The 14,813-nt window shown below is 47.7% G+C and overlaps 1 protein-coding gene across 3 annotated transcripts in view; it reads left to right on the top strand.

Annotated features, from left to right (window-relative positions):
• Positions 1–14,813, top strand: part of SRCAP (Snf2 related CREBBP activator protein) — a 34,119-nt gene that overhangs the window by 194 nt on the left and 19,112 nt on the right. Inside the window, exons 1-18 of one of the 3 annotated variants that reach the window (XM_081257232.1) lie at positions 6–106; positions 1,550–1,623; positions 2,189–2,451; positions 3,854–4,105; positions 5,632–5,817; positions 6,054–6,194; positions 7,539–7,761; positions 7,877–8,154; positions 8,797–8,890; positions 9,029–9,118; positions 9,570–9,758; positions 9,848–10,176; positions 10,606–10,783; positions 11,681–11,817; positions 12,041–12,210; positions 12,326–12,518; positions 14,170–14,306; positions 14,395–14,581. In XM_081257232.1, coding sequence (XP_081113358.1) covers positions 2,398–2,451; positions 3,854–4,105; positions 5,632–5,817; positions 6,054–6,194; positions 7,539–7,761; positions 7,877–8,154; positions 8,797–8,890; positions 9,029–9,118; positions 9,570–9,758; positions 9,848–10,176; positions 10,606–10,783; positions 11,681–11,817; positions 12,041–12,210; positions 12,326–12,518; positions 14,170–14,306; positions 14,395–14,581 — 2,838 coding nt within the window. In that variant the 5' untranslated portion in view covers positions 6–106; positions 1,550–1,623; positions 2,189–2,397. Of the gene's footprint in view, positions 1–5; positions 107–1,549; positions 1,624–2,188; positions 2,452–3,853; positions 4,106–5,631; positions 5,818–6,053; positions 6,195–7,538; positions 7,762–7,876; positions 8,155–8,796; positions 8,891–9,028; positions 9,119–9,569; positions 9,759–9,847; positions 10,177–10,605; positions 10,784–11,680; positions 11,818–12,040; positions 12,211–12,325; positions 12,519–14,169; positions 14,307–14,394; positions 14,582–14,813 lie in introns of those variants that run through there. The other 2 variants (XM_081257233.1, XM_081257234.1) reach the window with 2 other exon arrangements.

The raw sequence follows: 14,813 nt of genomic DNA, 5'->3' as shown, positions 1-14,813 counted from the left end.
CGCGGGCCCCAGGGGAATTTAAAGGCCGCGAAGGCGGCGGCCAAGAGGGGGCCCTCCCCCCTCCTCGGCGGGAGGGGGGGTGGTGCGCACGCCCCCGAGGACGCAGGTAAGGAGAGGGAGACAAGATGGCGGACGCCCCAAAGCTCCCCCTCCCCTTACGGGTGGCTGCGCGCGCATCTTTCCGCCACCGCCTCCCCTCCCACCTTCCCGGGGTGCTGCGCGCGCACCTTCGGCCGGGGCCCCGGGGCCGGTGCGCGAGGCTGTCGGCGCGCGCCCATAGCGACAGGCTGAGGGGGGCCAGGCCGGCCGGCTCTGGGCCCGGGCGCGTCTTCTCTCTCCTCCCGCCCGTCTGCGCACGCGTGCCTGAGCGAGCGAGCGAGCCCTGAGAGGACGGACCCAGGTGCGCTCCTGCCCGCCCACCAACCCCAGTCCCCCCTAAGGGGCGCGCGGGAAGAGGAAGGGGGGCGTGGGACGAGTAGTCGGGGCCCGCGCCCACCATATCCAGTCAGGAGCCAGGACCTGGCGGCACAAGCCCTCCCTTATCTCAGCCTTTCGCGGTCTGGTGGTGGGGGCTCCCTGATGGGCAGGGATGAGAGGCTTCCTAGTCCTGCGACCCTTGGGTGCGTGGGTTTGGGTTCTGGCGGGAGCCCCCGGGCGGTGCGCGCAGCCGGCTCTCTCCGCCTCCAGGCGCGCACGCGCGGGCCCCTCCCCCAGTCGCGCACGTTGGGTGGGGTGGGAGTCTAGGAGGGGGCGGGGCTATCTTAGGGCTAGTGGCAAGTTGGGGCAGAGGTCAGGGGTCACGGTGGGTCAGGCTGTGGGGCCGGTTGGGAGACGGTAATGAAGCCGGGGGTCGAGAGTTCAAGCTTCTTGGATTCTGGTTAGCTCGATTCCAGTGACTCTGTTGTGGAAGGTGGAGTGAATCGAAGGCTGCACCGTGGTTAAAGAATTTCCTTAAACACTGGGGAAACACTTCCGGGCCTTGTGTGGGTTTACCCTGCCTATTTCCGGGGTATGGTTCTTTGCTGTTCGGGCTTCCTTACCTCTGCTCCTCTAAGGTCTCCTGCTCTAGTTCTGGTGTTTGGGGAAGTGTCATATGGCGCAGGTATAGGAGTCGCAGGGCCTGCCCTGAGGAAGGGTGGATCCTCCTATGTTTAGCCCTCACTGGAAAGGAGAGCCGGCTGCCAGGCAGCCAGCACCTTTTGAGCTTCTGGACGTGACAGCTTTTTTGGCTTTGTTAATTTGTCCTCCATTCAGAAGTTGGAGCCTTTTACCCTTAAGCTTTTTAAACTTGTTTGCGGGGCTTCACTTCCCTGCTTCTCCTCCGCAGCCAGAATCTCATGTTACTAGGGAATTCTGTTTTCACAAAACATGGTTTGTTTTTATTTTTCTGAAATGTGATTTTTTTTTTTTACTACCGTTATTCTCTGCCGCCTTTGAACTGATTTGGGTGTATTTAAAAGCCTCAAAAGTTGGTGTAAAGAAGGCTTTGATGGGTGTTGGTAAATGTGGATTAGTTCCTCACTGCTGTTTTCCTCCCTGTTTGTTTCAGGCGTGATTCCCCTCAGTACGGCGGCACCGTGGAAGTACAGACTTTCACAGGGGGTGTGGTCTCAGCTCACACAGGTGAGGGCTCAAATACCATTTCATGTGCTGATGCTAATGGGAAAGATGTTTGAGATAATGATTGTGGTGCAATAACAGATCTGGGACTATGGAGAGAGAAAGATCTGATCACCCTGACTCTACCAAGGAGAGTAGCACGTTCTCTTGGTTTGGCATCAGACTGTCTAGGTTTGTCCTCCTCCTCCTACTTCCTTACTGTGACCTTATGTAACTCTTTTGGTCTCTTTGTATTCTGACTTCCTAACTTATAAAACAGAGAAAATATTAGAATGTAAACTACATTTATGTCAGCGGTCTTTTCTGCATAGCTGTGTTTTTGGTATGTAGAAGGAACTAAATAAGCATTTATCATAGCTTGAAAAGTATCTGGTTTATAAGGTAGATGGTGGGGATTATAGAACACATCAAGTAAGTACTCAGTAAAGTATTTGACACATAGTAGATGCTCAAGAAATGTAAGCTATAATCACTGTGTTCAGTTATCTTTGTTAGTGTTATCCCTGTTTTTTAAGAAGATTCTTTAATCTTTATAAATCCCATTTCCACTCTTTTCTACCTATTTTAGGTGCTCCAGAGGCCGGTGAACCTGAGTGGAGGCTGGGACGCCCTAGTGGGCCCCGGGCCCTGGAAGGCGGGTCCCGGTGGCCGGTGGCCCAGAATGAGGCCAGCTCCCAGCATGCCCTGCAGCCGGACGCCAGCCCCTCGGCCAGCAGCAGTGGTGACAACGACCCAGTCGTTCTTCAGGCATCCAAAGAGGAGCCTGGGAGTGGGACCATGCAGAGCAGCCCCTCCCCTGCTCACCCTCAGCTCCCAATCTTGCAAACACAGGTTTGAAAGTGGGGAGGGTTCCTTCTCTGCTTCTGCTTTGTGGGCTGCTGGCTTTGAGGCAGAAGAAATGTGGCAGGTCTTAGCCGTGTTTCCATGATCCTAGCTACCTGGGTAGCTGAGTTTGGAGAATCTTTGATGCTCAGGTGGGCTGTCAAGCCTGTTGGATACTCATATTCTACTTGACATTAGTGTAATGTTGATCTCTAAGAGCATGGAAATTCCTTGTTACCTGAAAACAATTGAATTAAGTCAGGTTGGAAATGGGGTTTGTGACAAAATGCTTTTAAGACTGCGTACTTTGAGAATAGCTTGGTTTCTTTTGGAACTGGAATGAGGTAAGCCTTATGGATGGTGTGTAGTATTCATTCTTTTCTCGTACTGAGGGAGTGCTGGAGGTAGGAGAAGAAAATCATGACTTTTAAAAAACTGGACAGACCTAGGTTTCCCGTACAGTAGGCTTTTGATGGTTATGGGTTTGATACTATTTTCCTGAGCAGCTGGGAAATTATGCGACATAATGTCTTTCTTCCTTTAGTTGAGGTAGGAATTTGAGTGGCACATTGTGAGGCTTGTGTGCCAGAGTGAATTTCATGAGTTCCCTCACTATCCACATTTAAGTAGGACTTTGTTCTCTACTTATTATTGCTTATGCGGTACCTTGTAATAGGTGGTATTTGAGAACAGTGACTAATCCTCCCTTTCCCCTCCTGCCTCTCCAGTAAAGGAAACTACCAAGACTGGTGATGAACATAAAGAGGTTTAGGTAATCTGGGACTTTTCGATGCTTTTTTTTTTTTTTTTTGCGGTACGCGGGCCTCTCACTGTTGTGGCCTCTCCCATTGTGGAGCACAGGCTCCGGACGTGCAGGCTCAGTGCATAGCTCACGGGCCCAGCCCCTCCGTGGCATGTGGGATCTTCCCGGACCGGGGCACGAACCTGTGTCCCCTGCATCGGCAGGCGGACTCTCAACCACTGCGCCACCAGGGAAGCCCTTTTGATGCTTTTTGAATTTGGTGGTAGCTCAGATTTATTTGCATGGGTGAATCTGCCATACTTGCTGTGAAAAGGAGGGGAAAATAGGGAGTTGTTTATGTGAGTGAAATCATTGAGGTTCTGAAAAGATCATTAAAATTTGAGGTCATGTGCTATAGTAGTAGTCTTGAATTCGGGAATTGTGTAAATGTCAGGCTCTAATTCCTCTTGCATGCCAAGTGTTGACTGGAAACTTGGCTTTGCCGTCTTGAGTACCTTATTAAAACTTTATCCCAAATGTTGTGTTTATAAAAATGAGGTTGATACCTTACTCCAGAGCTTTTTCTTGTGGAGATAGAATGAAGTAATGTACTTAAAACCCATGGTAGAGTGCGACTAAGCATTCATCTATCATTTCTCCCTTTTCTAGATGGTGTCGGACGGCATGACAGGCAGCAATCCTGTGTCCCCTGCCTCATCCAGTTCCCCAGCCTCTAGTGGGGCAGGTGGCATCTCCCCCCAGCATATAGCTCAAGATTCCTCTTTGGATGGACCTCCAGGGCCTCCAGATGGTGCCACAGTGCCCCTGGAGGGGCTCAGCTTACCCCAGGCTGCTGACCTGGCTAACAAGGGCCCAAAGTGGGAGAAGAGCCATGCTGAGATTGCAGAGCAGGCCAAGCATGTATGTATTGGGAAGGCCCATGAGGCTTCTTGGGAGTCTTCCTCCCTGAACTCCTATGTCCCGTGGGTATTTTACATTTCTTTCCTTATCTTTGATTTACAGTACAGGCTCTGCTTTGATCTTGAGCAAGTTGCTTGAACTCTGAGCCTCATTTTCTTTTTTTTAAATAAGGATGGTGTAGTAGTGAATAGGCTATTAAAAGGTTTAAATTAAAGGAGAAAATAGACACAAAAGTGCTTTGTAAGCTATGAGCCTCCTAAGATTTACTGGTTTCTACTTCACATTTTTCTCCTGTAGTCTCTGTTAAACTTACCAGAGATAAACGTCGTCTCTGGGCCAGCAACATCAGCATTACCTGGAACTTATTAGAAATGCAAATTTTTCATACCCTTCTTCTACCTACCCATTTAAAACTCTAGTCATGGGGTCCAGCACTGTCTTAAAAAGCACTACAGATGACTCTGATGCATGCTCGAACTTGAGAGCCATTGGTTTAATATCCATGTCTTTCTTGGTGTTTCCTTGGTGACCATCAGGCCATTTAGTTCCTTGTCTCATCTGTGGCTGTTAGTTCCTTTGATTTAGTTTTTGTCAGGAGAGGACAAAAATAATGAGGGCAGTTGTCCTGAGTTTATAAGTCACCTCTGTTAAATAAAAATTTCAAGTGCTTTCATTTTTCTTTTTCTTTTTTTTTTTTTATTTATATTTTTTGCGGTACGCGGGCCTCTCACTGTTGTGGCCTCTCCAGTTGCGGAGCACAGGCTCTGGACGCGCACGGGCCCAGCCGCTCCGTGGCATGTGGGATCCTCCCAGACCGGGGCACGAACCCATGTCCCCTGCATCAGCAGGCGGACTCTCAACCACTGCGCCACCAGGGAAGCCCTCATTTTTCTTTTTATGAGATATAATCAATGTAGAAACAGTGTTACCTTTTTGTAATACTAATCACTGTTAATCTTTTTGTGTATAACTGTTCAGTATTTTCCACAAAAAAGTACATTTTTATAAAAATAATATTTTTAAAAAACAAACAGGATTATGTAAATTGGATTTTATAGCATATTTCTAAGTACGAACATATACTCTTGTGTAAGTAGAATTCTGCGGCAGTGAAGGTCCCTTCAATGTATCTAGAGTCAGTGAGGAAGCATGCTTTCCTTCTTCTCTGGGAAGCTTCCCTTGGATATGTTTTCCTAAGTTTTGCCTATATTCATAAGGTATGGAGTGTGAAAAAGTGGAAAAAGCATGAAATCTGGTGTGTGGAGTCAGACCTATTTTTAATTCCCAGTACTTATCACCTCCTATCTGTGTAATCTCAAGTAAATCACTCAATCTCCCTGATCTTTTTTTTGCTCATCTGAAGAGCGTATAATATCAACTCGTAGGATTGGTATGTGGACTCAAGACAAGCATATAACACTCAGTCCAGTCAGTGCCTGTACGTAGTCAGAGCTCAGGGATTCAGCCGTGGTCATGAGGTGAAGTATATGTTAAGTAACTTGATTGACCTAGCTCTTCCTCATTAGGAGGCTGAGATTGAGACTCGGATTGCTGAGCTGCGGAAGGAGGGTTTCTGGTCACTGAAGAGACTGGCTAAAGTGCCCGAGCCTCCCCGCCCCAAGGGCCACTGGGACTATCTGTGTGAGGAGATGCAGTGGCTCTCTGCCGACTTTGCTCAGGAGCGCCGTTGGAAACGGGGTGTGGCCCGTAAGGTATGTCCTCAACTGGACCTACCACCTTCCATTTTGTTTTCAGGTTTGCCTTTTCGTGATGGGTGGGTTGGTTGGAAGGGAACCAAACATAATGGTATACAGTGCCTGTAAATGCTTCCAGTTTCGAGAGGCAAGCTCTGACTTCCCAGGTTTCTTGGCTTTGACTTTTCTCTTTACCCTTGACTTGGGGATGGGCCAAGGGTCGGCCTTGGAGTGTTTTCACCTCATTCCCACAGGTGGTGCGAATGGTAATCCGGCACCACGAGGAGCAGCGGCAGAAAGAGGAACGGGCCCGGAGGGAGGAGCAGGCCAAGCTGCGCCGAATCGCCTCCACCATGGCCAAGGATGTTAGGCAGTTTTGGAGCAATGTGGAGAAGGTAGGCAGCAGAGGTTGGGAAAGGGAAATGCCTTGGGGTTGACTGGTGGGTAGCGTGGTAGCAGGAATGATCAAAAGTTCTCGAGAGAGAGTGGATAATTATTTCATGCAACTCTGATGACATTTCTTTTGTGTGCTGGATCTTTCAAGCATTGAGTTCTACGAGGAAGAGAGAAGTACAGTGGAAAAATATGGGCCCTGCATTTGGGGATTGCTAATAGGACTTCTTGACTCCCCTTGGCCATCTGTCCTTTGCAGCCCATTCAGCATACTTTTTCATGTGTGTGCCATTTACCTGCTTAAATACCATCAAAGTTCTCATTAACTGAATTGTTCTCATATATTAAGTTGTAATTGTTTCTTTTTTTAAAATATTAGTTTATTTTCTTTTATCTTTTTGGGTTGTGTCAGGGTCTTCTTTGTGGTGCATAGGCTTCTCTCTAGTTGCGGCGTGTGGGCTTCTCTCTAGTTGTGACGTGTGGGTTTTCTCTCTCTCGTTGTGGCGCCTGGGCTCCAGGGCACACGGGCTCTGTAGTTTGCAGCAGCACGTGGGCTCTCTCATTGAGGCATGCGAACTCAGTAGTCCTGGTGCGCGGACTTAGTTGAACCACGGCATGTGGGATCTTAGTTCCCCGACCAGGGATCAAACCCATGTCCCCTGCATTGTAAGGGGGATTCTTTACCACTGAACCAACAGGGAAGTCCCTGTAATTGTTTCTTAAGTATTACCTGGTTTCTGTCTATATTTTCATTCTTTTTTTTTTTGGCGGTACGCGGGCCTCTCACTGTTGTGGCCTCTCCTGTTGCGGAGCACAGGCTCCGGACGCGCAGGCTCAGTGGCCATGGCTCACAGGCCCAGCCGCTCCGTGGCATGTGGGATCTTCCCGGACCGGGGCACGAACCCGTGTCCCCTGCATCGGCAGGCGGACTCTCAACCACTGCGCCACCAGGGAAGCCCTATATTTTCATTCTTGTATTCTGCCAGTTCCTTTTCTTCTTTCCACTTCAAACATTCTTTTGTATGTCCGTGGCCATTTACACATGCTTTTTCTGCTGCAGGGGATGCCTTTTTCCTCATCTTCACTTAGGGAATACCTATTTAATCTTTAAGATTCAGCTCCAGATACATTTGTAAGTCTTTCTCCACTGCCTGAGACTAAGCTGGCTCTTCTCTATCCTGTACTTCGTTTCTGCTTTCCTCAGAAGCACCCTTAAGGTCATTTAGCTCTTCCCTCGTGAAAAGCCAGCCCAGGGCCTAGCATAGAGGAGGCTTCCCTAAATGTTGAGTAAGAATACATGAGTAAAAGATTATCTTGGTGATCCCTCCATTTCATGCTTGTGTCAGGTGGTGCAATTCAAACAACAGTCCCGGCTTGAGGAAAAGCGGAAAAAAGCCCTGGACCTGCACCTGGATTTCATCGTGGGGCAAACTGAAAAGTACTCAGACCTTCTGTCTCAGAGCCTCAACCAGCCACTAACCTCCAGCAAAGCTGGTTCTTCCCCTTGCCTTGGCTCTTCCTCAGCTGCCTCTAGTCCTCCACCCCCAGTTTCCCGGATGGATGATGAAGGTGTGTGTCCTCTTTAGCTCTGTTACTCTTCCTCATGTACCCTTTCCAGAGCTGAAAACCCACCCTGTGGCTTGCAGGGCCCCGTGGACTTTGTGACCTTGTTCTCCTGCTATAGATGGGGACTTCCAACCCCAAGAGGAGGAGGAAGAGGATGATGAGGAGACGATTGAGGTTGAAGAACAACAGGAAGGCAATGATGCAGAGACCCAGAGGCGTGAGATTGAGCTACTGCGACGTGAGGGAGAACTGCCACTGGAAGAGCTGCTCCGTTCCCTCCCCCCTCAGCTGCTAGGAGGGCCTTCCAGCCCCTCAAGAACCCCCTCATCTCATGATAGTGACACCCGAGATGGGCCTGAAGAAGGTGGTGAAGAAGAGTCCTCTCAGGTGTTGAAGGTATGGGCAGAAGGGGATAGAAGGTGGGTTCAGAGTGGGAGCAGAGGGAGAGCCTTAAGGACTGAGTTCTTCCAGTCTATAAGGTTGGTTGTGGTTTTTAGGAGTCCTCCCTGGTCTGAGCAGTTGGGCTCTCATTTGAGAATGAATAGGAAAGAACCTGGGTTTGGGGCAAGTTACAGTCTGAGATGGGCAGATTTCTGATGCGTGGAAGAGTGTACTATACTCTTAGAAGTGCTGTGTGAGCTTGAAAAAAAAGTTACTTTGGTCCTTTTCGCTTCTGTGAAATGGCCCTAATACTCACTTGCTGGTTTGTAGGTTCGGAGCTGAGATGGTAACCTTGAAGTCTCTTCTGGACCTAAGCTTTCTGTTTTCCCATGTGTCCGAGTGCATGGAGTTGGTGTTGGGGGCCTGTGTTTCTCTTCTAGCACTTTCACAGGTCCTCCCCCGGGCAGTGGGGCCAGGATTTGGTAGCTGGTACTGAAATTGAAAACCCTTGATTGTATCCTTGCCCTGGGACTGTGTCAGTGGCAACTGTCACTCAGTGGGACAGAGAGACTATTCTGTGACATCTTATTCAACGTTGTGTCTTTCTCTTGCTGCTCTAACCATAGGCCTTCTCCTTTTTCATCCTCTGCCAAACAGGTAAAGCCCCCAGCCTCCTCTGTCACACAGCGCAACAAACAGCCTTGGCATCCAGATGAGGATGATGAAGAGTTTGCTGCCAATGAAGATGAAGGTCAGGCCTGTTCTCAGTCCTGTTGCCTCTTACCCCTTGAATTGTCTGGACCTAATATTTCAGACTTTCTCACCTCTTCCACTTGGACTGTGTTCTGAGCCTCTGTCCCCGTTGATCTTGGTTCATTCTCTTTCCTAGCGGAGGATGAAGAGGATACCATAGCAGCTGAGGAGCAGTTGGAAGGGGAGGTGGATCATGCCATGGAGCTGAGCGAGTTGGCTCGAGAAGGTGACACCAGACATTTTACTGAGTACCCACTTGGTGTCTCTGTGTAGAATGCCAGAGATAAAGAAATGAATAAGATACAGATTTATAGATGGTTATAAGTAGAAAATTATGATTGGTTATGATGGAAGTTTGAACAAAGTGATGTGAGAGCTGAGTAGAGGGAAGAACTATTGGAAGAGGATAGTGGCCATGTTTGATCTGAACCTTAAAGGGGAGGTTCCTCAGATTGATAACCGTCCTTCCCAGTGGAAGGCAGGGCCATCCACAGTTCTGGCCCATGTTATAGGGCTTGGCTGAAAATAGCTGCTGCTGAAAGTAAACTCTTTTGCCTCCCCTCAGACCTGGGCCTAGCAGTGTCTGTAGAAGCTGAGGTAAAATGAACTGGCACCACTCAGACCTCCCCTTCTTCCCCATGAAGCATGTAAAGGCTTATCCTTCACTTCTCTTCCAGGTGAGCTGTCTGTGGAGGAGCTACTGCAGCAGTATGCAGGAGCCTATGCCTCTGATGCCTCTGCCCCAGGTTCTGGGAGTAGTGAAGAAGAAGATGAAGATGAAGTTGAGGCTAACAGCTCTGACTGTGAACCAGAGGGGGCCACAGAAGCTGAAGAGGCTACTCAAGAGGATAGTAGCAGTCAGTCAGGTGAATGTGTGGTCATGAGGCAAGAGCTGGGGAGGGCAAGACTGGAGGAGTAGGTATGCTGAACACTAAGTCTTGATCTTGTGCTTTAGACTCTGCTGAGGAACAGAGTGAGGATGAGGAAGATGAGCATTCAGAAGAGGAAGAAACAAGTGGGAGTTCGGAATCAGAGGAATCTGAGTCTGAGGAATCTGAGGAGTCCCAGTCACAGAGCCAAGCAGATGAGGAAGAGGAGGAAGATGATGACTTTGGGGTGGAGTACTTGCTTGCCAGGGACGAAGAGCAGAGTGAGGCAGATGGGGGCAGTGGACCTCCCACCCCAGGGCCCACCACCACTCTAGGCCCTAAGAAAGAAATTACTGACATCGCTGCAGCAGCTGAAAGTCTCCAGCCCAAGGGTTACACCTTGGCCACTACCCAGGTATTTCCAGGCCCGAGCTTCTGCTTTTTCATATCTTTTTTCTTTTTTTAAAAATAAACTTATTTATTTATTTTTGGCTGCCTAGGGTCTTCGTTGCTGCGTGCGTGCTTCTCATTGCGGTGGCTTCTCTCGTTGTGGAGGATGGGCTCTAGGCATGCGGGCTTCAGTGGTTGTGGCACTCGGGCTCAGTAGTTGTGGCTGGTGGGCTCTAGAGTGCAGGCTCAGTAGTTGTGGCACACGGGCTTTGTTGCTCCATGGCATGTGGGATCTTCCCGGACCAGGGCTCGAACCCATGTCCCCTGCATTGGCAGGTGGATTCTTAACCACTGCGCCACCAGGGAAGCCCCTGCTTTCTCATATCTTGACTCTCCTGTTTCTCAGTGACAGATTCCTCAATTCCATTGTGTTACCTCTCCTCCTACCTACTAGGTGAAGACACCCATCCCCCTGCTCCTACGGGGCCAGCTCCGGGAGTACCAACACATTGGGCTGGACTGGCTGGTTACTATGTATGAGAAGAAGCTTAATGGCATTCTTGCTGATGAGATGGGGCTAGGCAAGACGATCCAGACCATTTCCCTGCTTGCGCACTTGGCCTGTGAGAAAGGTAACTAGGCCGGGCCCTTCTTCTTGGGTCTCCTTTGGCCAATATCCTGGGAAGCTTATTTAATGACTTCAGCTGTAGCACGGTGAAACAGTCTCTTGCTGCTAAGTAGCTTCATTGACTCTGGTCAATAACTGTATAGAGAGGTCATTGTAGGCACTAGGATTCCCCAACCCCCCCACCCCCAAATTTTGACTTAGTTGATTTACAATTTTTGGTTAGTTTCAGGGGGTACAGCAAAGTGATTTGGTTATACGTATGTATGTATATGTTCTTTTTCAGATTCTTTTCCTTTTAGGTTATTGTAAGATATTGAATGTAATTCCCTGTGCTATGTAGTAAATTTTTTTAATCTATTTTACATGTAGTAGTGTGTATCTGTCAATCCCATACTCCTAATTTATCCCTTCTCCCCTTTCCCTTTGGGTAACCATAATTTTGTTTTCTGTGTCTGTAGGTCTGTTTCTGTTTTGTAAATAAGTTCATTTGTATTATGGTGCTAGGATTCTTAGGAAGGGCCATTAGGACAGAATCGTCAGGGTTTTATACCTGAGTGCCAGAACCCCAAAGTTTGTATTTCCTTGCCATCTCTCATCTTTTTTAAAATTCCTCTGCCCCAGATCTCTACGAATCTTACTTTATTTTTTAAAACTGAGGTATAATTAACATTTAACACTATATTTCAGATGTACAATATAATGATTTGGTATGTGTATACACTGCAGAATGATCATCATAGTAAGACTAGTTAAGGTCCATCATCATACATAGTTACAAAACGTTTTGTTTTTTCCTGTGGTGAGAACTTTTAAGATTTACTCTTAGCAATTTCACATGTGCAATACAGTATTATTAACTGCAGTCACCGTGTTGTACATCTCTCATTCTTTTGCTAAACAGGTAACTGGGGTCCCCATTTGATCATTGTCCCCACCAGCGTGATGTTGAACTGGGAGATGGAGCTGAAACGTTGGTGCCCCAGCTTTAAAATCCTTACTTACTATGGAGCCCAGAAAGAGAGGAAGCTCAAGCGGCAGGTTTGCTTCCCCATGTGATTGCTCCCTTCCCCTATTGTTCCCTATACTTTTAGGCCCTTTCCTCAAATGAGTTCCTTTCCCTTCCCTTTCTGTTACCCCATTATGCTCCTGGGACTTTTCTCCTTTCTCCCAACATGATTTCTGTCCCTTGAAGATCTTAGGATGTCTTCTTTTTGCTCTTTCTTTTCACCCCACTTTCTGTTACTTTCTCCTGATACTGCAGGGCTGGACCAAGCCCAATGCCTTCCATGTGTGTATCACATCTTACAAGCTGGTGCTGCAGGACCACCAGGCCTTCCGCCGCAAGAACTGGCGCTATCTCATTCTGGATGAGGCTCAGAACATCAAGAACTTCAAGTCTCAGCGCTGGCAGTCATTGCTCAACTTCAACAGGTGGAGATGGAGATGTCTGAGATTCATGGGAGGGTTGACTTGGCCTGCGGGTGGGATGCTTGGACAGTTGGGACTTTGCTGACCATCCTCCCTGTAATTCCCTGTCTCTTTGCAGCCAGAGACGCCTGCTCCTGACAGGAACACCCTTGCAGAACAGCCTCATGGAACTGTGGTCCTTGATGCACTTTTTGATGCCCCATGTCTTCCAGTCTCATCGCGAGTTCAAAGAATGGTTCTCTAATCCCCTAACTGGCATGATTGAGGGCAGCCAAGAGTACAATGAAGGTCTAGTCAAACGCCTTCACAAGGTAGGGCCTGTACCAGTTTGTCAAGGGCATTGGGAATGGCAAGGAACTAAGGGCAATACCCAGAAAACCCTTCGGAAGAGGGAAGTCAGTGCTAGGCTGAATTTACCCAGTTGTCAAGCTGCAGTGTTCCAGTAGCTAACTCATTGCCAGATTGAGTGACCTCATCTTAGTCATCATTCTGCTTGTTTTCTTTAATGGTAGCATTTCCGTTTTTATTCTTTGAGTAGAATGATAATGCTGATCAGTTTCTGGCTTGGGTTTCTCTTTACCTGACTTTCCACAACTACATATTTTTGTTGTGTTCTCGTTTTCTTTTCTTCTTTTATTTATTTTTTTATTTTTGGTCTTCACTGGCTCCTCTTCCTTTGTCCAGTGTCCAGCTTTTAAATAACATCTCTCAGCATTCTGATCTTTACTTTTTTTTTGTCACCCAGTTTACTTATCTCATCGGCATACTGATTTATATAATTCCTTGACTCTGTAGACCGCTCAACCTGTATTTAAATTTCTGGTAATGTCTTTAATTGAAAGTCCCTCTTTTTTAAAAAAATTTTATTTATTTATTTATTTTTGTTATCTGCCCCCAACCCCTTTGACCCCCATCTGATGGACATTTTTATACAGAAAACAAAAAAAATTCCCCTCTCAGGGCTTCCCTGGTGGCGCAGTGGTTGAGAGTCCACCTGCCGATGCAGGGGACACGGGTTCGTGCCCCGGTCCAGGAAGATCCCATATGCCGCGGAGCGGCTGGGCCCGTGAGCCATGGCCGCTGGGCCTGTGTGTCCGGAGCCTGTGCTCCGCAATGGGAGAGGCCACAACAGTGAGAGGCCCGCGAACCGCAAAAAAAAAAAAAAATTCCCTTGAACTCACTCTGTTATAAGCCAAACATATCAAGCCTTATAGCTTATTATTTCTACTCCATTTTGGTCAATCACACCATCATTTTGGTAAATCAAACTATCAGTAGAAACCAAGAAGTCTTCCTTAACTCTACTTCCTCCTTTTTAAAATTTTAAAGTATTTTTAATATTATTTGTTCCCATTTTATTGAGATATAATTGACATATAGCACTGTATAAGTTTAAGGTGTACAACATAATGATTTGACTTATATACATCATGAAATGATTACCACACTAGATTTAGTGAAACTGTACCTTTATTTTCTCTTTTTTCACTTCTTCCATGTCAACTTGATGACTGTGTCATATCAGATTTTATCTCCTGAGATCTCAGATTTGCCTTTGGTTTTCTATGCTGCTGTCAGTGCCACAGATTTGTTCTCAGCTTCTTGGCTGGATTTACTTTCACAATGTTGTAAATTTACAGTTACTCCTTGGAACTGTAGTTTGACTCATCCCTTCTGCTTAGTTAGTTGCTCTGTCCTCAGTGCTTTCTTTATCACTTCTTGTGTTGTGGTAATATCTTTTTGTTCCTCTCTTTTCATTATAGTAAATTACTTGAGAGGAGGGCTTGCATCTGATTCACCTTTGTGTGATTGGTTCCCGGCATGCTGCATGGCTCCATGAGTGTTGACTGATGGGCTAAGCCAGCGCTCTGCTGGTCATCAGGCCAAGACCCAGGTAGAGGGTCTAGGCCGGGGCATAGTGCCCGCTGTTCTCCTGTCAGCCTCCTGCTTATTTGCTTTTAGGTTTTGCGGCCTTTTTTGCTGCGCCGAGTTAAGGTGGATGTTGAGAAGCAGATGCCCAAAAAATATGAGCATGTTATCCGCTGCCGGCTCTCCAAGCGCCAGCGCTGTCTCTATGATGACTTCATGGCACAGACCACGTAAGGGAGGACTGAGGGTGGGCCTGGGACCCTACAGTGGAGCGGAGGTGACTATCAAGATGTCCCATTTATTTCTCCTTTTTCCCAGAACTAAGGAGACACTAGCCACGGGCCATTTCATGAGCGTCATCAACATTTTGATGCAGCTGCGAAAAGTCTGCAATCATCCAAACCTGTTTGACCCTCGACCCGTTACCTCCCCCTTCATCACTCCAGGCATCTGTTTCAGCACCGCCTCTCTGGTGCTAAGGGCCACTGATGTCCACCCTCTCCAGGTAAGCAGTTGCCTCCAAGGTTATTGGCCCTACTCAACCCTGCACCTCTTTTCTTTATGCTGGAGTCTGACCTTTTGCATCCTTACTTGCCCTGTCACCTCAGCACTATTGGCAGTTTCATCGTTTTCTAACTGTGTCACTTTGGGCAAGCTGATTATTAACCTTTAACCCTAAATTTGCTTGCCCTTCAAAACTGGGGTTATAAGGCCTATTTTGCAGTATGTTTGTGAGA

Source organism: Mesoplodon bidens (assembly GCF_964165515.1).
Source record: "Mesoplodon bidens genome assembly, chromosome: 15".
Classification (NCBI taxonomy): domain Eukaryota; kingdom Metazoa; phylum Chordata; class Mammalia; order Artiodactyla; family Ziphiidae; genus Mesoplodon; species Mesoplodon bidens.
This window is presented reverse-complemented; position numbering and strand designations above follow the sequence as displayed.